Source organism: Chamaea fasciata, unplaced genomic scaffold (assembly GCF_029207755.1).
Source record: "Chamaea fasciata isolate MVZ Bird 193981 ecotype frontalis unplaced genomic scaffold, bChaFas1.0.hap1 SCAF_4, whole genome shotgun sequence".
Taxonomy (NCBI): domain Eukaryota; kingdom Metazoa; phylum Chordata; class Aves; order Passeriformes; family Sylviidae; genus Chamaea; species Chamaea fasciata.
The window spans coordinates 6,861,854-6,885,881 of record NW_027094089.1 but is presented as its reverse complement, the minus strand read 5'-3'; the positions used below and the strand labels follow the sequence as shown (position 1 = coordinate 6,885,881).

At 38.9% G+C, this 24,028-nt stretch overlaps 1 protein-coding gene across 1 annotated transcript in view; it reads left to right on the top strand.

Annotated features, from left to right (window-relative positions):
* Positions 1–940: 940 nt before the first annotated feature.
* The window catches only part of ADAMTSL1 (ADAMTS like 1), a 344,714-nt gene continuing 321,626 nt past the window's right edge, over positions 941–24,028 (top strand). The window contains exons 1-2 of the mRNA XM_066182248.1: positions 941–1,066; positions 11,649–11,768. Coding sequence (XP_066038345.1) covers positions 1,034–1,066; positions 11,649–11,768 — 153 coding nt within the window. The 5' untranslated portion in view covers positions 941–1,033. The remainder of the gene's footprint in view (positions 1,067–11,648; positions 11,769–24,028) is intronic.

The following is a 24,028-nucleotide window of genomic DNA, read 5'->3' as shown; positions in this document are numbered from 1 at the left end:
TTGTAACAATATTCTCTAATAATACTATGTTTACTTACTCTTACTGTCTTCCTGTTCCTCTATTTCCTTATTATCTCAATACAGGGAATCTATGTTGTAACTAAAATACAGTGTTTTTGAGTCCATAGATTCCTTGTGTTTGAAAGAATTCTAGAACTGTACTGGTAATATCATAAATACTTTTTCGTCACTTCATTTGAACTGTATTTTCTGACTTTTGGTTTGTTTAGATTCTGAGACCAGAAGAAGAGTAAGCCTCTCAACTACAGTGAGAATGGTTTATCTAAGTTCTCATCTGTGGAGGCTCCTGAGGGCAGCGCTGAGGGAAGAGTGCTTCCAGCACTCCCCTGGAGGGCATCCAGCCCTTAATACAGTTAGCCAAGGAGAGCATTTAAATTACTTCCTGATATGTTAATGACCCTAGTTGGGATTGGTTGTTGTGTTACCCCCTCAGTCCTGTACTCCTATTGGTCCAAGTTATCTCCCCTGACTGGTCCCTTTTGGATCCCTTCCCTGATTGGTTAACTTTTCAATCCACAACCCTATTGGTTACTTGGCTAAACCCCACCCCCTCAGTTGTGTATAAAACCCCGGCTCTCAGGAGCTGCAGGGTCTTTGGAGGGTCGCCAGTTCCGGAATAAAGAAGGCTCCTGGAAGGCAATCCTTGGCTCCTGGGATTTCTCCTGCACCGCCTGGGAAGAGCCCTTCTCGGGAGAAGCTGCTAAGGCAGCTGAAGGGCCTGAAGAGAACTGACAGGCCTGGTTGCTATGGCAACCTAACAGCTAAGCTGATACCTGGGGTCTGGTTGCTGTGGCAACCTCACAACTGAGCTGATCACTCTGCGGGAGTGTCTGTGATGCCAGGATTGAGGCTGTCCCTCACAGGGTGACTCACTTGGGAAGGTCGCAGCACCCAGAAGACCCCCGCCAGGGACCTGGGTGGTCAGCGGCACTCATCCATCATTTCAACTACCATTTGTGTGAGAGATCATTTTTCCTGCTTTCCTTGCTGCTGTTACCAGAGTGCCAAGGAGATGGATGATGGTGACATCAGACTAAAGGAAATAGTGAGAGCTCTTTGTCAGCTATTATGTGTAGTATCTCATTTTGGTATTCTAAGATTTGGAGTATATTAGCTCTTGCAAAATTTTTTATTGTCAGTCATAAAATGAGGTGCCTTTTTCCAGAGTGTAAATGAAGAAGGACTTAACTTTTTTATCTCGGAAATTATTTCCGTGAAATTAATGTCCTTCATCAAGATGTGCCTGTGAGTGCAATCGTCACAGGAGGTATTCATGTGCAAACACAGAAAGTGCCCATAATTATTTTCTCCTTAGACTTAAAGACTATGAGAAAGGTGTAAAAAACTGTCTTGTGGGAGCCAGAGAACCCAGTTCTGTTTCTGTTCTTGAGATGTGAGCCACAAAATAAAGTAAGTTCAGCTCAGTGTTTGCTTTGCTACTGGACGTATCAGGGCAGGTGATATATGAACAGACTCTAAATTTAATTTTAAAAAAAAATTAATTTTTGTTAGCAAAAGAAAATATTCTTCATCGCTTCTTAAAGACCACAGCTGTCTTCCAGAACCAGGATGCTTTTGTGTGATTAAATCTGGTGGTGTTAAAAATATGACATTCAAAAATATTTTTGTTATTTTTATCATGATGACTGTTTCACGTGTTGAAATAGCATCTCATTTTCCTTTCTTTGAATATCCTGTGACTGAATGCACTCTATTGGAGATCTGAGAGAGAGAATCTTTCCTTCTCTCCTTATAATGGCCTGCATCTGGTCCTCTGAAAAGGAAGAAATGTCATGCTTTTTATACTGTTAGTTTCGTCGGATATTCTACTACAAGCTGGCACAGAATGTTGATATACATCTAAAACATTTAGGCATTGATAGCTATTTTTGGCAGGTCTAAAAATGAGTGCGAATAAACAAACTCGGAAAAAAAATTTACTCCATCTCTTAATAGATTACATACTTCCTGTTTAAAACTCAAATTTTAAAATCCATGACCTTTAATAACTTCCACTTAGTGATGGAGTCTTCCACACCTCCATTATGAAGATGATGTTTTCAATAAATCCTTGCATTCTTCAAAGATTATAGTGTATATAAAAAATTGTTTTTGAAAAAGGTCAGTCTAGTTTCTGTTTCCTTGTTTAGCTAATGTAACTGTAAAATTTACAGATTGAACCCACCAAATTTATCTGCTCAATGTTCAGATTTTTTTTACACTTTAATCCTTTTTTATTATATTGGATTGAGGATTTTTTATTATTCTACTCTTTTTCTATTTTTGTACTACTGTTTTGAAGTCTTTTATCTCTGGGACGCAAATCAAATCCTAAACAGACATGAGTTTTCCTGTTTTATCTGGATGCCATTCCAATTCTAGTAAGTTCTTGCTGGGAGTCCAATTCAAATTCCTCAATCAGGCCCTCAGAGCAGCATCGTGGCAGGTATTTGGGAGCATACTGAGAGTTTGCTTGGTTGTCTGCTCTGTCTCCCTCTGTGCAGACTCTCTTGGCTGCTGGGTTCTGCCTCTGTCTATGTCTCAGTCCTAAATACAAGTAGTCATCTTCTAGCCGCTGTTACCAACTACTGGAAGTTACACTTTGCTGTATTTCTTTCACTTGTATGTGCAATTATACAATTGCTTTTTAAGTTAAGCTGGACTTAACTAACACTAATTTAGGTGTTTTAAACAGAAGGATATGACAAAGAGTGCTGAAATTTATTTTTGGAGAAATTCAGGCATAATTACTCTAATAAACTTATGCTAGTATAGGATGTTACTTCATGCTCATTAATCAAGTAGTAAGTGCATTTTGAGATGGGATGCTTCTTCTAAAATATGTATTTTTTTATGCAAAAGTTATTTATGTGTAATGTAGAGAACACTGATGGCTTAATGCAGGAATTATGTCTGAAATGTACAGCCTGATAATGAATGTGACTTCTGACCTTCAATTCTATGAAATTCTGAAAATGCTGAAAAATCACTTGGTGAGACTAAGAACAGCATCTAACAAGTTTCAAGTTTGTCACAAAAGACATGATTCACATTCTAGGAAATCATCTCATTTTTGACAGTACAAGCACAACACAGTGTAAAAGGGGTGCTGTGTTTTATGCACAGATAGGGAGACACCCTGTAACACAAGAAGTGAAGGAGATGTTGGTTGTGCTTGGAAGAGGCATTGAGGTTTGGCATGAGCTGGAAACAGTGTGAGGAAGCTGTTATACGGCTGCATGCACCATCTCGTAGTGTTGGGCAGCTGCTGTGTGTGTCAGTGGCCATTGAACTCAGATAATGCCTGAAAATATCTTTAAAAGTAAGTTAGAAACACAGTAACCTCCTAAGCAGTACAGCCCAAAAGACATATGTATGAAACACTGAATAAGTAATTAGAAAAACCTGATGTGATTAAAAAAAAAAAAAAAGAAAAAAAAAAGTATTTTTGTAAAGCAGGTGTACTTTTTCAGCTGCTAAAAATCAGTAGTTTAAATGAAGATGTTGTAATTTACTACAGCTAGATATTTGGTCTGTTACTTGCTAATCTGTGTCAGATGCCCAGCCCTGCTATCATCATCTCCAGAAATAATCAGATCCTTATTTAGATCATAAAGAACTGAGAGAAGTTAGAAATTCTGTTTGCAAAACTCTGACTCAACTGACTTCATTAATAACACATGCAATAGTGGTATACTAAATATGAAGGGATAAAAGAAGGAAACCTCCAATCCTAAAAAGACACATCTTTGTCTTTTTTAACACCCAAAGGAAAAAAAAACCGCACAAAAACTCTCCTATATTCATAAATGAAAAGGACTCTAATGTTAATAAAACCTGTGTTACCACTAGAGGAAAACATCATAAATTTCATTAAGAGTGTTTTTAAACTAAAATACAATTTGAAGAAAGATTCCTCAGAATCTATGAATTTTCTTCTATTAAAATGGCAATCACAGAGTAAAGACATACAAAAAAATCTCATGTCATGGAGCTACTTACTCTCATAATTTTTTGACTGGATGACTTAATATTTTACAGACATAAGAAAATCATGGCTTCTATTTCAGTATTTTGCAAGCTGTCACAAAAGCTTATGAATCTGGTGATGAAGTACAAACAAAACCAGTCATTGTATTGATGGATACAATGGTAGTTTGGCTACCCAGCCAAGGAAAAGCATACTCATCTGGAATAAATGGAGTGTGCAGTGCTTTGTTGTAAAGAAATGAAGTCACTGAAACCTATCTAATTGAATGGCAAGTCACAAAGATAGCATTACTACTGTTTTCTGCTACTGTATTAGCTATTTGAAGTGTCTAGATTGCTGTAAATACTGTAAGATTTGATTAGCAGAAAATACTGTCCAGGTAATAACCATTAGGAATCTGGTAGATCACTCCTGAAATTCTCGTTCCTAATAAAGTAGAGGTGGTCAGAGGCACAACTATATGACAAAACAGTAATAAAAAACCTGCATTCATAAAGAATCCCACATGAAGAATTATGTTAATTTCCTTATTTTACAATAATGTGTTAGAGATTTAAAAAATATTCAGGGCCTTCCATTGTAAGTAGTTGAACTCCTTGTCAGTAGGATTTGAGACAATGTCCGTAATATCAGTTCAGTGAATTTTCACCAGAGCTCATTATTCTCTAATATAAAAACATTTAATATTAAAAAAGAAGAAGCCAAATGAGTAGTTTGATTCTTTTGTTTAAAAGTGTTGCATACCAGTCCTGGGTCACAAAACCCCAAAATTCAAGTACTGAAAAAAATGTGAAGATTATAATTGTGAAGTTTTATTTTCATAAGGAAAATACTCAATGCTCAGAGTTCCCAGGAAGTTTGATGGAGTGCTTCTAAAGAAATTGCCAGTTTCTTCCAAAACAGAAAATTCAAGGAAGCTGAGGGGATTCTGTAGATGAAATAAAAAGCCCTTCTGAGCAATGGGATTCAAAGAGGAAGAAAAAATAATTACTTGTTTAAATTATTCAGTCTCTGGATTAAATTAGATTATCAGTTCCATTCTTTTCCTTAATATATATTTGCCATTTCTTATTTTCTCACTTTGGGAAAGTTGCATTACTATCATTTTTCTACACACGCTCAAAAACAAAAAGATAAATAAATTGTGACAATTTAAGTACAGTTAATTGTGATATATGTTGCAAAATAATGATAAGTCTTATTTTATGCTTATTTTCATGGCAATAATAATTTGAAATTTGTTTCTTCTGATTAGATGGCATTTGGGAATGACTGATCTTGTTAATCTCAGATGATTATTTGTTCATGCAATTTTACATAGTTTGTGGTCTATTCTGTCCCTTAGGAAAATACTGCAGATGAATGACAAGATGCATTGATAAATCAGCATACTGAGACTTGTAGAATGAATTCTGAAGCTGTTACTCCAAATTCTTGCATGGCATATACTAATTCTGGTCATTTACAAACTGATGCACCTTCTAAATAGTTACAGTTGAGTTAATGATTCCATGCCTGTTCATGGTCAACCAAAAAAGGCAGTGAAAGAAACAGCAGAAATTTAATTCTTCAGACTGCTTGTTTTGGTTCTGTTTAATTTTGTATCTTAAAAATTTGTGTGTTTGCTTTCAAGTATTTTGAATAAATGTATTTATTTGGCTTCTTTTGGAAAGCAAATCTGTTTAGGCCTTGGACACAATCTTGCACAAATCACAGTAGAAATTTGTATTTTTTTAATAATTTTCAGGAAGATAAGAAGCCACACCCATCTAAATATCTCCTGTTTATCCAGTAAATTAGAAACTAGGTAATGTTCTGAAGTGGAATTTCAGTTCTTGTCAGGAAGCTTTTTAACCTTGATGCATTCTATATTAACTACAGACAGAAAGAAGGTTCTAATCAGCAGGATTTTAAATAGCTTTGGGTGTTTTGCTTCTATTGTATACTTCACCTTTTTTAACCCCACAGCCTGCTTTTTTTTTCTTTTCCTGTACTTCCTCCACTTTCCCTGTTCTTCCTTTTTTTTTCCTTCTTTTTTTTTCTATGGTTACTTGGCAGCAGGATAATTGCTGTGGTTTTGTGCATTCTGCATTTTTTTTCTCTCCATTTAATGGGGCCATATTGACTTTCTCTCTTGTTGGTACACTGTGGGTCAAGTTGTAGGTGTGTGCATGCTTTACAAATTTATCCCCATCATTGCTAATGTCTGTTGAAAATGTTAGTGGCTGGTGGTTTTGTCTGAGGGACACTTCAAGCTTTAATTTTTGAGTGCAAATCACTTTTTGTTTCTTTTGTTCATTCATAATGAGAGACTGAAATGGAGCTTAAATAATTCCTTCAATGAAAACATTAACCAGACTCTGCTATTGTGGTTGTTTCAGAACTGAAAATACTTAGCACAAATTGACATTTGCTTCACAGAGCTTTAAAAGAAGTCAGGATATTACCATTAAGATAATAATGAATTCAGTCTCTGTGGAAAGGCAAGGAAAGAAAAAAAGATTAAATTTATTTCAAGGCTAACAAAAAGATTTCTGGTGGGAATATTTTACTGTTGAATGAAGCATTCCCTTGGGAAATCCATTGCTATTTGGGCTTGTATTTTAAGGCGCCATGCGAGTACCTTCAGAGAAGACAAACAAGACCATCCTTCTCTCTCTAAAAATTCTAAATCTACAAACCCAATACAAACAATAGCCAACTTCCTAATATACTGGCTGATAATTCAGAAACTATAATTCTATCACTGTTTGGAAAGACTGTAATCAGAAAGCAATATTGTTGATAATCAGGTCTCAGGAAAAACTTGTTTTCCATGGGGCTGAAGACTTTTTGTTTCTTTGTTTCTGTCATGTAACTTTTCCTGCCCAGGACATGCAATCCTATTTTGAGCTATCAAAAGAAGATATTGCAGTAATTAACAATGTTGGCTTAGAATTTATTAAGTTCATAAATATAGACAACCCTTTCTTCCATTTGAAAGACAGTTAGCAAGCTGAGAATCAAAGCTATAAAATCTAAAGATTGTAAGGCAAGAACTAGCTATTATCTATCCTTGAAAAGAAAAGCTGTGAAACTAAACTCTAAAGGTTACCTTAAAAAAAATCTTCATGAACAAAGAGAACTTTCCTTCCCTTACTTATAGGAAAGACAGAAAGAAATATGCTGACAGCAGTTAACTTAGGTGTGGGACAGTCTCTTCCACCTTCAGCAGAGGTGCTGAATCTTTACCAGGGGTGATAAAGAATTGAAGGTGAAGAACTGACCACAGTTAGCCTGCTGAGAATCTGACTACTTTCTTATGCCCTCTCTCTTCACTGTGGCTGCATGAGAGTTGTGTGTACAATCACCTGAGTTTTCTTCTGTATTCCCCCATAGTAATAAATATTTTCTGTATAGCAACACCACTCCAGCATACCAGTAACAGAGAGTGACTGTCCAGCATACCCATAATGGAGCGGCTTATATGAAAACTAGCTACACTCACATGAGCATATTTGTCACAGGATTATGCATGGGAATGTCACAGGACATTAAGCACTGGGAGCTTAATGCCATCATATGTGGATGATTTATTAAGAAAACCCACAGTTTTCTTTAACTTTACAACAGTGGCTTAGAAGTGAAACATGTCATCTTGGATAACCTCATAAAATGAAAGAAAAACAAAAGGTTTATTGTTTCGTCATTTTTGTTTTGGCAATAAAACCGTTTGCTTGAGCTAATACAAAGAAAATTAAATTTCATGGAAGGGAAGGGATTTTCCATGGGGAGAACAGTCATCTTCACAGCTCTAGGGTCCAATCTGTGAGACAGAAATGATGAAAGAGAAAGAAAAATCTAAGCTAGGGCTGTTGCTACTTCTGTCTAAATATCAGATTTTTACTTTGGACTCTACCTTATCTCTCATATGCATTCTTCTAGTCTTTGATTTAAAGCAAGAGTTGACTGTATGACAACAAACACTTAAAATTTTAAACCCTTTTACAAGTGCATTGACACAGTGTCTCTGTTCACCTGAATCTACATATTTCCCAATCAGGACTTGGAAAAGTCATTTGGAAAATTTTGAGCATTTCTGGAACATTTAATAGAGAAACATAGCACGTGGAGAATGATGTCGTCATTAATTAATTAAATAGGAAGAAATAAATCCTTTAGGATATATTTCTCTTGAAAACATAGTGTGCTCATGTACAAGAAATTTCCAGAAGGTGACATGCAGAATAGATTTTAAATTGTGCATAGGTTTCTGAGTCTCCATGGAGGAATGAAAGGTGTTCAGAATGATTAACAGTGGCAGAATTGGGCAGTAATGTTTCTGCATATTTTAAATTCTTACATGGACTTTGGTAAAGACAAACAACTTGCAGAGTTTAGATTTGGAGCCAGACTATAACTGCTTCTGAATTTAGGACTTGGTTTTGGACTTGTACCCTCTCTATCTACCCCTCTTCTAATTTCATTTTGGAGAATGAAGAAAAAGAAAGTTTGACTGAACATTGCAGCACAAAACTGTGGCAGATTAAAGGAAATGGTAATAGTTTCTTATTTCAGAATTCCCTATGAGGTTCTGTTAAACAATTTCTTGAGGCAACAGTGGTATGAATCAAGTTCATTTGATAGTTGGCAGCTGCTTATACACACCTTTGAGTCTTCTGGGAAGCTTCTCCTTCTTAAGTGATTGACATGGCTGAAGGATGCAGTAAAACTCCTGTCACCCATATAAAAGTGTGGCACTCTTGGAAGGGTGGGCAGTAAAGTGGAATGTTGTTTTTAGGTTTTATGGAGAGTAATTCAGAGTTGAAATACATGCACAAGTTGTTATGATGTTTGGAATGCAGTTTAGTCTAAAAAAAAGACGAAGTACAATAACTTGGCTTGTTAGAAGCTTGCATTCCTCATCCCTCACTATAAATGTCACTGCTCCCTTTCTGATATCTAACACCTTAAATTCTGTTGTATTTCCTGTTTTAGTTGATTTCTGTTAAGAAAATCAAGAGATTCATAGTGCTAGTTAGCAAAGTAATCCTTTTCTCATTGTCACAACACTGTAGGCTTCTTGAAGAAAAAAAGAAAACTTAAAGAATCTGATTTTTTAAACAATTATATCAGAAGAAGTATTTCCAACAAACAGGAACATTTTTTTGCATTTTTTTACATTATTTATGATGTTAGTCATAATTTCCTGTGTGCTTTAGACTTAGAAAGTGCAAAATACAAAAAGCTTTAACAGAGCAACTGTCACCTTGAAACTTCCTATGGAATGTGCTTAAATGGTTAATTATAAGTATTGGAGGCCACATTTGATATTTCTGCTTTGTGAATGAGGTACTTTGAAACTCTTCATCTGTGCTGGGAAAGGTGTTATCAAAAGTAGTTCTAGGCGAACCTAGAGTGAGCTACTAATCAAAGCAGAAAAGTATATTATATGAATCAGGCAAAGAATAACCTCCCTTAGACAACCACATACTTTCAGTTCTCTTCATTTTTTTCAAGACTTTACCATTCATATTTGCTAAATTAGAAGAAAAATATTCTTCATTCTTTCTTTATTTTCATTCTTTCATTACTGCTCTTCTGGGTCTTTTATTTCTTGTCTTTTCCTTCATCTACAGAACCCTTTTTTTTTTTTCTTTTTTTTTTTTTTTTTTTTTTTACTACTTAACTCTGTCACTTCTTTCAAAATAGTGCCTCTGACACCTATTTCCCACCTATGTAATTAGAATTAGAGCATTAATGTTGATGTGGTAGACATACCCATGTTGATATGGTAGCTTTGTTAGGTTTTAAAGATTAGCAATAACTTTTTGAGATTATTGATATGCGTTTGCATTCTATATCAAGAAATTTCATTTATTTTGAAAAACAGATTGGAATTTTAATAACAGCAAACTGACTGCTCTTATAAGGAAAAGAATTTTTGGAATCTGGGTATATTCTATAGGAACAAACTACACGAAATAGGAAGGTGAATCATTGGTGGCAAAGTGACTCCTTACATCGTTTGTAATTTGACTTCTGAAATTAGTAACACAGGGGTCTGGACAGGCTGGATTGATGGGATAAGGCCAATGGTATGATGTTTAACAAGACCTGCTGATGTGTCATGCACTTGGGTCACATCTACCCTAAGCAGTTGCACAGGCTATCAGAAGAGTGTCTGGAAAGCTGCTTAATAGGTAAAGGAATTGGAGGTGCTGATGACAGTGGCTGAGCATGAGCCAGCTGTGCCCAGGTGGCCAAGAAGGGCAATGCATCTTGGCCTGTACCAGCAATAGTGTGACCAACAGGAGCAGGGCAGGGATTGTCCTTCTGTACTTGGTGCTTATGAGGCCACACTTTGAATCCTGTGTTCAGTTTTGTGTCCTTTGTGACAGGACATAGAGATGCTGGAGCATGTCCAGAGATGGACAATGGACATGATGAAGAGTCTGGAGCACAAGTCTCATGAGGAAAAGGTTAGGGTGGCTGAGGGTATTTAGCCTGGAGAAAAGAAGTCTCAGTCTTATCTGTTCTCCAGGTAACAAGCAATAGCATAAGATAAAATGGCCTCAAGTTTTGCCAGGGAAGGTTAGGTTAGATGTTAGGAAAAATTCATCACAGAAGAAGTTGACAGTCATTGGAACTGGCTGCCCAGGGACATGATTGAGTCACCATGAGGTATTTAAAAGTCATCCCTAGAGGTATTTAAAAGATATCTGGTTGAGGGTCTTAGGGGCTTGGTTTAGTGGTGGACTTTGCAGTGCTGGATTAAAAGTTGGACCGCATGATCTTATAAATCTTTTCTAACTTAAACAATTCTATAATATTATAATGTTATCATTAGATTTCTGATCACAACTAGATGCTATTATTTAAAATCGCAACTAGATGCTATTATTTCAAAGTAAAATAAAAGTACAGATTTCTTTTCTTGAAATAGCTTTAACTGTTTGAACAGGTTTTGCCAATCTTGAATTGAAACATTTTTATGAAGTATGACCTATTTCAAGAACATTTTTATTTGTAAGATAATGATTTGTCCAAAAAGAATATGTTTGTAACAGAGCTTCTTTTTCTTTGGGGCACATTCATGTTTCTTCCTCAGACACCCCTGAGGATTCTTCATTGTTGACTCAATAATATAAGAATAAAATCAATGGGTATATCTCTCAATGTTATCCACAAGATGGGAAACTAACTATAAATTTTAAAATGCTACTTCTGTAAAACTATTAATTTTATGGGATGGTCTTTTTCTTCTTGTGTTCTTTAAAAAAAAAAATTAAAAATTTAGAGAAGAGGATCTCAAAGCAACCAGAAGAGTTAGATACCCTCTATTTCACTACTAAAGGCAAGAATTTTACATCAAATACATCTTATACACCACAGATGTAAATAACAACATAGAAACTTTTTCCACAGCAGAATTTCATGTAAATTTAAATTATTTATAACTGTACTGACATTCTTTAAATGCATGTTAGTGTTCTCATTAATGGCAACGCTGTCTGGTTAGAACAAGTGTAGTAGTAGAAGACAGAGGACCATAAACTGGCCTTCTATTCTTCCAGTCATATTTTCCTGGATATTAGGATCATGCCTATGACAGAATTAAAATTTTGCATTTCCTAATATCATGTTTTGCTTCTAGGTCTTTGGGGACCAAAACCAAGGAGCAGTTTTTCTACGTGAATTTACATTGATTCGGAGAGAAAGTCTTCGTGATGATTTCCTATCTGATTTGCTGAATAATCACAAAAGAGAAGACCCGGTAGGAATCTTCTATTATTCTGAAACATTTTATAAGAAATTACTGCAGGAATACAGATTTTTTGTGATAGATCTTTCATTTTGTTTCATTAATCCATATAAAGTAATGAAATGAGATTTTTTTGACACAAATGTGTTGCCCTAAAAATATTGTAAATTCCATGTAATAAAGACTTGCTCATAGGGAGGGATCATGGGTGTCAATACGTATGAGTTTTTATTATTTAAAGACAAACTTTTCAAAAGACACAAAGATTGGTCTTTTGCTTTCTAATGGTAATTTTTCTTATTCAGAATTTTGGCAGTCTAAATTGTTACCATTGTTTGCTTTGTACATGCAAAGGGAGATTATTTTTTATTAAATATGAATGAGTCAAGATAAATTTATAGGTTATGTAAAAAATATAAGACTTTGAAAGGAATAATTTTATTAAATGTACTAAGAAATCTAATAAACAGAGAAAACAGTTTTATGAAAGATATATTTTCACTCTCTTCTGTATATGCTTGGAAGGTATTTATTTCAGATCTGAAGGATTCCATGTTGTCTAGGAGCTGATATTTTTGAATAAAAGAATGTAGAAGTAAATAACTTGGGAGTCATGCTTAATCAGGCTTTAATATGAAATGAAATAAGCCAGCTGATTTAAAACTGCAGCGAATTTTCCCTACCAAGATGATTAAGGGGCTAGACCATCTGTACTACAAGGAAAGGCTCAGGGAGCTGAGCCTGTTCAGTCTTAAGAAGAGGCAATGGAAAGGGGACCTCAAGAGACAATGGAGAAGGGAGGGTGTCAGTGGAGTTGTGCCAAGGTAATGGGCACAAACTGACCCACAGGAAGTTCCACCTGAACATGATGAAGAACTTCTTTACTGTGCAGTGACTGAGGACTGGAACAGATTGTCCAGAAAGATTGTAGAGTTTCCCTACCTAGCGATATTCAAGAACCATCTGGAAACAATCCTGTCCAATGTGCTCTGGGATGACCCTGCTTGAGCAGGGTGGTTGGATCAGATGATTTACTTTGACTTTCAGTCTCACCTCTTCCATAATTTTGTAAACTTTTGGGTCTTTCATTTCCAAGGGATGACACATCTTGATGTCTAGCAGATAGTGGTTTAACAGAAGCAGTGGCACATTAGCATCTGATATAACCAGGAATTGGTGATGTATTTCAAGGATTAAATACTTTATAGGATTAAGTATTTGTTTACTCTGTAGGATAGAGTGATTCAAGAAATTTCTCTTGGCCCAGCCATGCTTAGCCCACTTTTAATCAAGTTTTACCTTTCTTAGGTTATCTTTCTTCGTGCATGAGGGAATGTTATCCAATTATCATTGGTGGGAATGTGTAGAGCTAGGACTTCAGAAGAATGGGGTGGATGTCTTTTGATAAGTCTTACTGCTCACATCAAAGAAACCAGTTAACAAAAGTAGTGAATGTATTAAACAATCCACTTCATTTTTGTTAACCCATCCGCTCTCAGACAAGTTGTCCTTTGTGCTTTACTAGTGCTAAAAGAAATTTCAGATGGGTCAAAATCAACACTTTATTCTACCATCTCGGATAATTTCACAGCCCTTCTGAATTTTATCAAGCAATTGCTTTGCGGCTGGAATGCCTGTAATTGTTCCTCTTAAAACCATTTATTTTCTGTGGTCCAGAGATGAGAATGGCACTTTATTGTAATTCTGTCAGTACTGGTACCAATATCTGTGACTTGTGATTTGTTGTTTTTCTGAGATATGCTGGTTGTATGCATAAGTGTTTTATGTTCACACAAGCAGAAAGGGCTCTGCAAAATATTAATAGAATACACTTCAAGGCAGTGTTCTTTTTTCTTTAATTACTTTCACAGTTCTTGTGACATTCCTGTGATCTTCTTTCTGTGCAGTTATGAGCACTTGAGAACACATCTACACTGAATACTGCCAGGAAAATATGACTTTGGAATCTACATTTGCATATGACTTAAAGAAATTTACCAGCCTCACTTCTCTGTGATACCATCTCCTACTACCAAAGCACATAATGTTTTCTCTACATGACTGATTTGGTAGGCAAAAGGTAGTATGGAAGACTTGAAATACCTTTTTAGTATTTTGCCTGAAGTATTTTAAATGTATGTGACTAGTTCCCTGTAAGGTATGTAGTCTATTTCAAAGACAAGCACTAGTTTCAACCAGGGCTTTTCTTTAGCATTTATTTCAAATTTCTGCTTCATAAATACTAGTGACTTGGTTTTCCAAAATTTCCGTAGCATATACAGGACATTATTCCTATTTTATAGGTGTAGATACAAAGGTTCATAGATAGACATTAGGTCAAAAGCATCTACTTTTCTTGAGTTCTTTGAGACACAAGGATCAATTTTTTTTTTCAATTTACCTTACATGACACAGCACTAAGTTGAGGGAGAAGCTATTGACCACAAATGCAATCCTGACTGTTCAGCACCTTTGTCTGTCAAGCTAAAGACAACAGATAAGATATCTACAAATCGAAGTATGTGACTATTAAGGTATCCAACAAAATACTACAAGTGACTCAACTGGAGTGATACAAAAATTCTTACAGAAGCAGATATAGTGTAATTTTGAGAAAAGAAAGCACAAACTGTATTTCAGGATCAATCATTCCCAATTCATAGGACCAATCTTTCTTTCCTGTAATTTCAACAAACAAAGCACAAACAGTCTCTTTTATAATAGTTCCCCAATAAATCTCCCACTCTGGTTCTTTTTAGAAGTCCTGTGGCTTACATAAGTTAGCATTTTCTGTTTGTGTATTTTCAAAACTGGTGTGCACACAGAGATACAGTGAATGCTGGACAGCTAGTGTCTTAATTATTTAAGAAGTCTTTAAGCTTTGTATCATCCCTTGATGAAGACATGAACTGACGTGATGCTTTCTGAGAAACTTCAGGCTGGTGATCTGTATTTTGAAGATATTTTCTCAAGTATGCATCTTCACTCCTTTTTAAAAGACCATATTACCACTATTTTTGTGGGTAGCTGAGAGTGTTCAAAGAGATTGATTCACTTCTGATGTTGAAAAATAATATCCCTGTAATTCCACATCTGTTTGGGCAAAGATTTGTACTTCCTGAGGCACTAGATAAGTCTTTAATAATATGACAGAATGCCACAATCAGACTTATATAGCTTTCTGGGCCTGTGCATTAAAAGCTGTTGGCAATGATGCTATAGTAATGCCTTGCAATGCTCACCAAAAGTTGGAGAGATCAAAAGAGCTCTTGTTTTCTAGTAACCAGTTGCTAAAGTAAAGATGCTTAGGAAATATGCTACCTGCTTGTAAGACAGTTTTAAGCAATTGTTTGCAAGATTGTGTTAAAAAGTACCGGTTAGCCAAAATATCTTGGATTGTGATATTGAGTCCAATGAAAAATCAATTTCTTATGTAAAGAATAGCCATATTTTCTTACTTTCCCTTTCCATATAAGCAATAAATACTAAGCTTATTGACGTGGCTCCATCATCATTTTTGTCAGGGAGGAAATTACTAGAAGCCAGAGGAGGGATTTTATCATTTTCTGTCTTGTTCAAAGTCAGTAGCTGAGATTACACTGAAAAAACTATTCAGTAGAAGCTTCTGAGTTATATTTCAGAATTCCTAAGTTTTGGTGTTTTCCTACTTCTTCTGGGAAAAAATATTGAAAATAATTTAAGAACCTGGGAGAAATAATTTAAAGTATAATGGTTTTAGACCATTAAGAAAACTTAAGACCAAGAAAACCAAACTTTAGACCAAGAAAACTTAAGGTTCAGGAAATTCCTAGTTTAAAGAATGGCTCAAGGATTATTCTCCTACATTTTTGGGGAAGTTCGTATTTATGTGTTCCTGAAGTCAGGAATGATACTTTTGGGTTCTCAGGAATTCTAAAGTAACTCTATAAAAAGTATGTGTTTCACTGTTGGGGGTTAGGTTTGTTCATTTTTTACTCTAAAGATTTTTTTCCCCATGAGTTACCAAGGAAACTAAGTGTTGGATATTTAAGAGTACTTTACCAGAACAAAGAGGTAGCCAAAGCTCGGAGGGAGAGATAACTCGAGTTTTGGGGCAGGTAAAGGATGGAGCTTGAGGCAGCAGGGCACTCTGTTTTTTTGGCGTTTGGGGAGAGAGAATGGCTGGGTGGCTTCTTGCTGCTAGAAGAGTTCACTGTGGCCAAAGGAGTCCAGTCCTGAGAAATCTACCATCATGTGCTCGCCCTGGAATTCTGAGCTCCTCTGCCACCCTGCAGGTGCTGGGCCAGCCCTGCCCTGCCGTCAGCTTCTTTGGCACTGCTCCTCTTGCTACAGTGTGTTATAAATCATTCTCAGCCAATCTGAAATCAAAGGTTTTATTTTGCCATTTCCAAAATCAATCTGAGGCAGCCACAATAAAATTGGACAACATTGATCAAATGTTGGGTGGACAGAGGAGCAGCCGCAACGGTGCTGTCCCACCTCATCCACGGATGCTGGTTTTTGGCGCACAGATTTTATACAGTTTTTCTGCCCAGAGGCAAGTCTATTGTGAGTCTTTGTCCAGTCCACATATTCGTGTATTTCTTTCATTCGGGGTTTGGTTTTGAAAGATTTTCCTGGCAGTATGTAGGGTCTGAAAGGTGTTCCTGGAACCAGGTGTTGGGATGGTGATTGGTTCAATCTCCGGACTTCCTACACCCAGATTGGTATCAGGTGCTGATTGACCATGAAGTGGGGAGCCCACCCTTGATAAATGGGCCATCTCCCATTCAGCCTTGCCATTTCTGTTGCAAATTCTGGATTCACCCTGCTATCTCACAGTTGCACAATGGGCCTTGGTATTCGGAGATGCCTTTTGCAGTTTTCAGAATCAGAACTTACAATGACAATTTTAAGGTTATAACATACAATATTATTGATACATGAATTTATTTACTACATTACCACAAGTGCGACCCTGCACCCCCTGCCCTGCCGGCACATCCTTCCCCCACCTGCCAGGACATCCTGCCATCACAGCCACCAGCCCGGGACTTTTCCACTGTTCCAGTTTGGTGCTCTGAGGATCCTGCAGGGGCACCAAGACTAAACTGCCCTGGATATTTTGTGAAGCAAAGCCCTCAAGGTTCTTGGTACTGTTTCTGTTATTAATGCTGTAGTTGTTGTTTTTGTTTGCTTTGTTATACATACTAGTAAAGAACTGCTATTCCTATCTCCAAATCTTTGCCTAAAAGCCTCTGACTGTAAATTTATAATTGGAAAAAAGGGGGGTGGTTTGCACTCTCCATTCCAAGGGAAACTCCAGCTTTCCCTGGCAGATACCTGTCTTCCCAAACCTAGACATTTACTGAGCAATTGTTTAAAACCTCAGATTAAATCCAAAGTTTTCTGTGCTGAGGCCTGATTCTGAGATAAAGTTACTGACTAGAAATTCTCTACATCATTATGAAGTAAGAAGAATAGTCAGCCCTGTAAAACAAAAAGAAAACTTTTTCCAGTTGATTCTGATATTTAGAATTTATTGCTTGTATATTGTAGATAGAAAGGTTAACTTTCAGACTATAAATATCCTGAACATTTTATTTATTCTGTTTTTGAACCATATTTTTGTTGTCATTGTAGTCTGAATTATTTATGTGTAATAGTACATTTTACACTAAATATATTATGTATAAGGGTAGAAGATCCTCAGCCTTTTGATTAAGGGATTTTCAAGCTTCTCAGCTAAAAATCATATATCTCTAAGTGGTTATAAAATGATGCTGTAGAACCCAGATTTGAGCTCCTCATGGATGGGAAATCACTGTAGGAGGTAAACTGTACTTGAGTCATCCAGACTGAACAATTTGCTGAGGCCTTTAGGCTGTGGCACTGAGGCCTGTAAGGCTGTGACGCAGATAGAAATTAGTGCCAAGTGTGTGTCGTATGTAGAATGTTTAAGGTGTTGCAAGGGTCAAAAGGTTTCATAGTAGTTAACAAGTATAGTGAGTGGTGTGGACATAGTAGCTACCTTAAACAATTTATTAAACGTTGAGTGTTTGCATTCTTCCATGTGCCTTGTACCAATGAAAATGTATCTGGAAGTGTAAACTATAGAGAGTGTATAAAACCTGCCATCTTGCACAGAATAAAGGAGAAACGTAGCAGTAATCATATTGATCGGATGTGCGTTTGCTCTGCCGACTTCCCTTCATTATTTCGGCGTTTCCCTGCGACTTCACCTGGCACCCGAAAAGGCAGGGACCCTGCGCTTAAGTGCGGTTCTTGATCAGTTGTTGATAAGTTGTTTTAATTTTTGAATCCGGATTCCTGAAGACGTTGTTAGCCTCCTCCTGTGGGTATCAGGATTGGCTCCGGCGCATGAAGCCTGCAACAAAGTGCGGAGCACTGTGAAGCCTCCACGGAGAGCGGAGCACTGTGAAGCCTTCATGTTCAGCTATCTAAGGCTGGACAGAGCGAGGGGGTCGGTCCCGACGGAGGTGCCACCGTCGCGGGAGAAGGAGTGCTGTGGGGAGAAACATCAGTTAAGTAAGGTAACATGGAAGCGGAAGTGGAATTAAAGGCGGCCACGCAGCTTATGTTCCAGCTCCTCTCAAAGAGAGGTGAAAAACTAAAGGAAAGTGACTTAGAGCAGTTGGCTCTGTGGGCCAAAAGAAAGGGGAAATTACATAAGTCATCTCTGACTTTCAGCATCTCTGAATGGCACGAAATTGGTGATTTACTTTGGGACACAGCAATCACAGGTGGCAAAGACAGGAAAGTTGTGAATGAACTGGGGGCGGTTTGGAAGAAAGTTGTAACTACCTTACAGTCTGTTTCTGCTGAGAGAAAGGCTGTCGAAGCTACCATTCAGGCGATCGAGGGGGTGCAGGCTGAAAAATAAGATCAACAGCCGCCGCCGCAGCCGTGTTCGAAATTCGCGAAATGTTTGGGTTTTTTACAATTTACACCCCATGAAAGGCTCGTCTGCGCATGTCAGTTCCAGTCCTCAGGATGTCGTGGATCATATGACGCAGGCAGCGGAAGTGGCCACTCCACTGCCTCAACTAACTGCGTGTGACCAGGAAGCAAGTATCCGATTCCGTTCAGTAGGTGTGGTGAATGACGTAAAGTCAGGAGGAGCCAAAGGCGGGATGGAGCAGAGCCGAGAGGCGGAACTCCAAGGCGGAGCTGAGGGCGGAGACAGCGGCGAGACGGAACAGCCTATTCACTCCCCGGCCCCCCTTTCTCCTGCGCAGGGGAAGCCAGCACCACGGGGGTTGTCAGCAGCGCCGTGGACTGAGACAGCACAGCGGAGAGAGCCATCCCTGCCGCGCTCAACAGCCGCAGCGGCAGAGACATCAACAATGCAGCCACATCATCACACGGCGGCAGTGAAGTGTCCTCTCCCACCTGAATCCGATTTGGACGAATCAGGGAATGAGAGTCTTGTCCCTGTGTCTCGTGAAAAACAAGGACATGTCAAAACAGAGACACCAGATGAACTACATCAACAAGTATCAGAACTTGCCAAACTGGCACACAAACAATATATATCAGAAAGTCACAGCTCCTTTCATCTTCAAAAGCAGGAAGAGCACAACTCCCTTTTTCCTTCACCTGCTTCACAACTGTCATTGCCTGCGATGTCGGAAAATGCACTTCAAAAACAGTGGTCTTCAGTCATAAAAGATGCAGCCGAAGATGGAGATTGGGAAGCTGTGGGTTCTTTATCCTGCCCTGTTGGTATTGGAAATGGAGTTGCCACCTGGCATCCTCATGATTGGAAAGTACTCCAAAAAGCAAAACTGACTGTTTCAATGTGTGGGCTTAGGTCCGAAGCAGCAAAAAATATTACACAATACATCTTCACAGCTGAGATCCTGTGTCCTTCAGATTCTTCAAGTATTGCAACACTGCTTCTGTCACCATCACAATGCCTCATTTTTGAGAGAGAATGGAAATGCATGGCAGTGGAAGAAGCTCGCAAACATCGTATACCAGGTGATCCTCTTTAGGCAGTGCAGCCAGACATGCTGACAGGACACAGGGCTTATGCTTTGGCTGATGTTCAACTTACATATCCCTTGCAAATGCATCAACTTTCTCAAACTTTAGCTCACAAAGCTCTGCTGCTGGTTCCAGACAAAAAGAAGCCAGCACCCTATTCTTCAATCAAGCAAGGATGAAATGAACCATATGGACAATTTATTGACAGATTGGCAACTTCTTTAAAGGAAGCAACAGATGTGTCATCAGATGTCCGTGAACACCTGTTTCGTTCCTTGGCTTTTGACAATGCTAATTCACAAACCAGGACCATCTTGGCCACGCTTCCTCGAGGTTGCCCAGTGGATGAAATGTTGGTCAGAGCCACCCAAGCAGAGCAGACCGCACCGACTGCAGCATTCACTGCAGCTGTGAAGGATGCACTGGAAGAACAAAGCCACGTCATTGCAGCAGCTTCGAGCAGAGGGAAAAGCAAATATAGTAACAGGCTTTCATATCCCAATAATTCAATAGACTCAGCTGTTTTCGCTGCGGTGAAACAGGTCACGTTAAGAAAGCCTGTCAAAAGACTGTATGGTGTCACAGATGTAACGTTGACACTCATGTCTTTGAAATCTGTCGCAAGTCAGGAAAGTCCAAGCACAGCGTGTTGAGGCATCGCGCAAAGACACAAATCAACGCCTTGACCTTGAAGACCCAATGAATGGTTTCCTGAGAAAAAATAAGCCTGCCACATGGGGAAGTCTCGACATTGACATCACAACAGCTGTTGAAGTTACTTTGAAAGACAAAGAAGTCACTCTGATTCCTGCAAACACACATGGTCCAATGTACTCCACAACTTCTCTGATTGGAGGTTTGCTTCTTGGCAGGTCCTCCACAAGTAAACAAGGCATGATTGTCATTCCAGGCGTCATTGATGCAGATTTTACCGGACAAATACACATCATGGCCTATGCCCTGCAGCCACCTGTGACAATTCCAAAAGGCAGCAGGATTGCTCAAATTGTACCATTTCAAAATCTTTTGGCACATCGTTCACAACCAAGAAAGCCAACTGACATGCTGAGACAAGACGGAAGTTTTGGCTCAACAGGTCATGATGTCTTCTTCACTTTAGATTTAAGTACTCACCCACTCAGACAAGTATAACTGCAATGTGGATCCCACCACATTCAACTACAACTCCTTCTTGACACAGGGTCCAATGTTTCTGTTGTGAATGAACTGTGTTGGCCATCTGATTGGCCTTTGCAAGCTCCGAGCACCCACATTGTCGGAGTGGGTGGAATGAAAATTCCTTCCGTCAGCACAGATCCTATCAGCCTCATTTTTGAAAACAATCAAGTTATTGTAGCTAAACCATATGTCATGACTCTACCCATTCAACTTCGTGGACTGATAGGCAGAGATGTACTGTCTCAACTTGGTTTGATGTTAACCACAGATCAGCATTTTCCTTGACAGCCACTGCAGAGCAGCTGCCCATTTTGAAAATTACCTGGTTGACTGATACCCCTGTCTGGGTTGAGCAGTGGCCCATCACTGAGAACAGGCTGCAAATTGCACACCAACTGATTCAAGAACAACTTGATGCTGGTCACATTCATCCTTCTGTAAGTCCATGGAACACTCCAATTTTCATTATACCTAAAAAATCAGGTAAATGGAGATTGTTGCATGACTTGCAGAAAGTCAATGCACAGATGCAAGCCATGGGTGCAGTGCAATCAGGCCTTCCATCACCGACCATGATACCACAAGGATGGAACATTGTTGTCATCGATCTCAAAGACTCTGTCTTTACCATTCCACTCCATCCTCAGGACACTCAACAGTTTGCTTTTACTGTACCACCTGTCAACAAAGCAACTGCGTCCAAAAGGTATGAATGGACGGTTCTTCTGCAGGGAATACGCAATTCGCCCACCATGTGTCAGCTGTTCGGTGACTGGGTGTTGCAACCAATCAGTTGACATCTCTCTGATGCAATGATTTATCATTACATGGATGACATTCTCATCGCCACCAAATAACCTTTGACAGATCCGAAATTAAATTGGGTGATTGCACAATTGAAGCATCATGGACTGATAGTTGCTCCAGAAAAGATACAACAGTCAGCTCCTTGGAAATATCTTGGCTGGCTGATCACAGATGCACAAATTCGACCTCAGAAAATTACCATACATGACAGCATCACCAGCTTACATGATGCTCAGAAACTGTTTGGCGACCTGCAATGGGTTCGTACCATCGTAGGCATCACCAATGACGATCTGCAACCATTTCTACCATGGCTTCGAGGCAGTGACACCACCAGTCCTCGAATTTGTACCTCCGACCAAACCAAAAGCCCTCGTGCAAATTTCCCAGGAACTGCAGCATGGTTGGAGTGCTCATTGTGTTGCTGAAGTTCCATTGTCGCTTTTCCTCTCCAATGCTGAAACCTGTCCACTTGCCATCGTTTTTCAGTGGCAAAAGAAAAAGGGGGAGAGCTGAGCTGGCAGGACAGTTGATGCCACAGCAAGTTTGCTAGAATGGGTGTTTTTGCCCGTTCAGCCGAAGTGTCGTGTCATGAGCAGGACTGATGCTCTTGCTGCCTTGATACGAAAAGGCAGAGACAGAATTATAGAAATAGATGGGAACAAACCAGTGGACATCAGCGTTCCTCTGACAGACGATGATTTAGAATGGATGTTGAGACACTCTGTTGCATTGCAAGAAGCATTGTTAGGCTTCTCAGGTGTGATTCACGACAAACAACCAAATGGCCCGAAGTGGCATTTGATCAGACGTCATCAATGGATGGAAAGACCTCTGTGTTCCCTGAGACCAGTTAAAGGCAAAACAGTTTTCACCGATGCCGGCCGGAAGACAAAAAAGGCTGCATGTGTTTGGCAACAACAAGGAGAATGGATGCAGCATGTAGTCAAAGGAAAAGCTGAAGACAGTCTGCAAACCCTGGAATTGAAGGCCGTATGTTGGGCATTGCAAACTTGGAATGCAGAGTCACTCAACGTTGTTTCAGATTCTTTGTACGTCGTTGGAGTTCTTCAAAGAATTGAAGATGCACTCATCAGACAGACCCAGAATCAGCGTCTCGGAGAATTTTTAGTGCAATTGCGAAGCATTCTGAAACAACGTTGACATGCCTTTTTTGTCATGCACATTCAAAGCCATCAATGCAACAGAGGGCTGGGGGAAGGCAACGCGCGAGCAGATGCTGCAGTCTGCTGTGTTGTCCACGTGCCTCCACAAAACACGTTTGAAAGGGCTTGCAACAGCCATGAGACCTTCTGTCAGAATGCGAGAGCCCTGCACTGACAATTTCAGATTCCCTTGAATGATGCAAACAGAACTGTGCGTGCCCGCCCACAATGCAGTCATCATGGGCCTGGCCTTGGCCTGGGCACAAAACCGAGGGGACCGAAAGCTTTAGAACTGTGGCAAATGGATGTAACGCATGTTCCAGAATTTGGAAGATTGAAGGACGTCCATGTCACCATTGATACTTATTCAAAATTTATTTGGGCAATGGCACAGACAGGGAAAAAAGCTTTGTATGTAGAGAGACATTTGTCTGTTTGCTTTGCTGTCATGGGAGTTCCTGTAGAAATCAAGACTGACAATGGTCCAGCTTATGTCAGTCAGCGCATTGCTAAATTTATGCAAAAGTGGGGAGTGAAGTATACCACCAGAATTCCTCACTCTTCTACAAGTCAAGCCATTGTAGAAAGAGTCAACCGTACCCTAAAAGAATACATGGCGAAGCAAAAACAGAATGATAGTATAGATGTAGTAAGTCGACTGTCAAAAGCATTGTTCACGCTAAACTATTTATGTTTAGCAGAAGGACGAGAAGAACCTGCAGTCGTGATACAGCATCTCGCAGTGAAGGAAGGAGCTGCACAGGCAATTCCAGGACTTTATGTGTATCACAAAAATATGCAAACTGGTGAATGGCAAGGACCAAGTCCCGTGCTGTTCAATGGTTGTGGATACCTGTGTGTTTCAACGAGGGTCGGCCCTGCCTGGGTGTCAAGCTGATTCACCCACGCATGTCCACAGTCAAAAATGCCAACTAATAGTGATACCGATGTTGACAACAATGACCCACCTGAAGAAACCTGTGACAATTCAGAAGATGATGACAGTTGAATTTATAGTGTGAATTCAGAGAAAATAGTTAATATGGTTATTATTATAAGATAGCTAAGTTCAGTTAAGTTAAGCTAAATTATATTGTAGCCTCCGTCTGGCTGATTCAAAAGAAAAAGGGG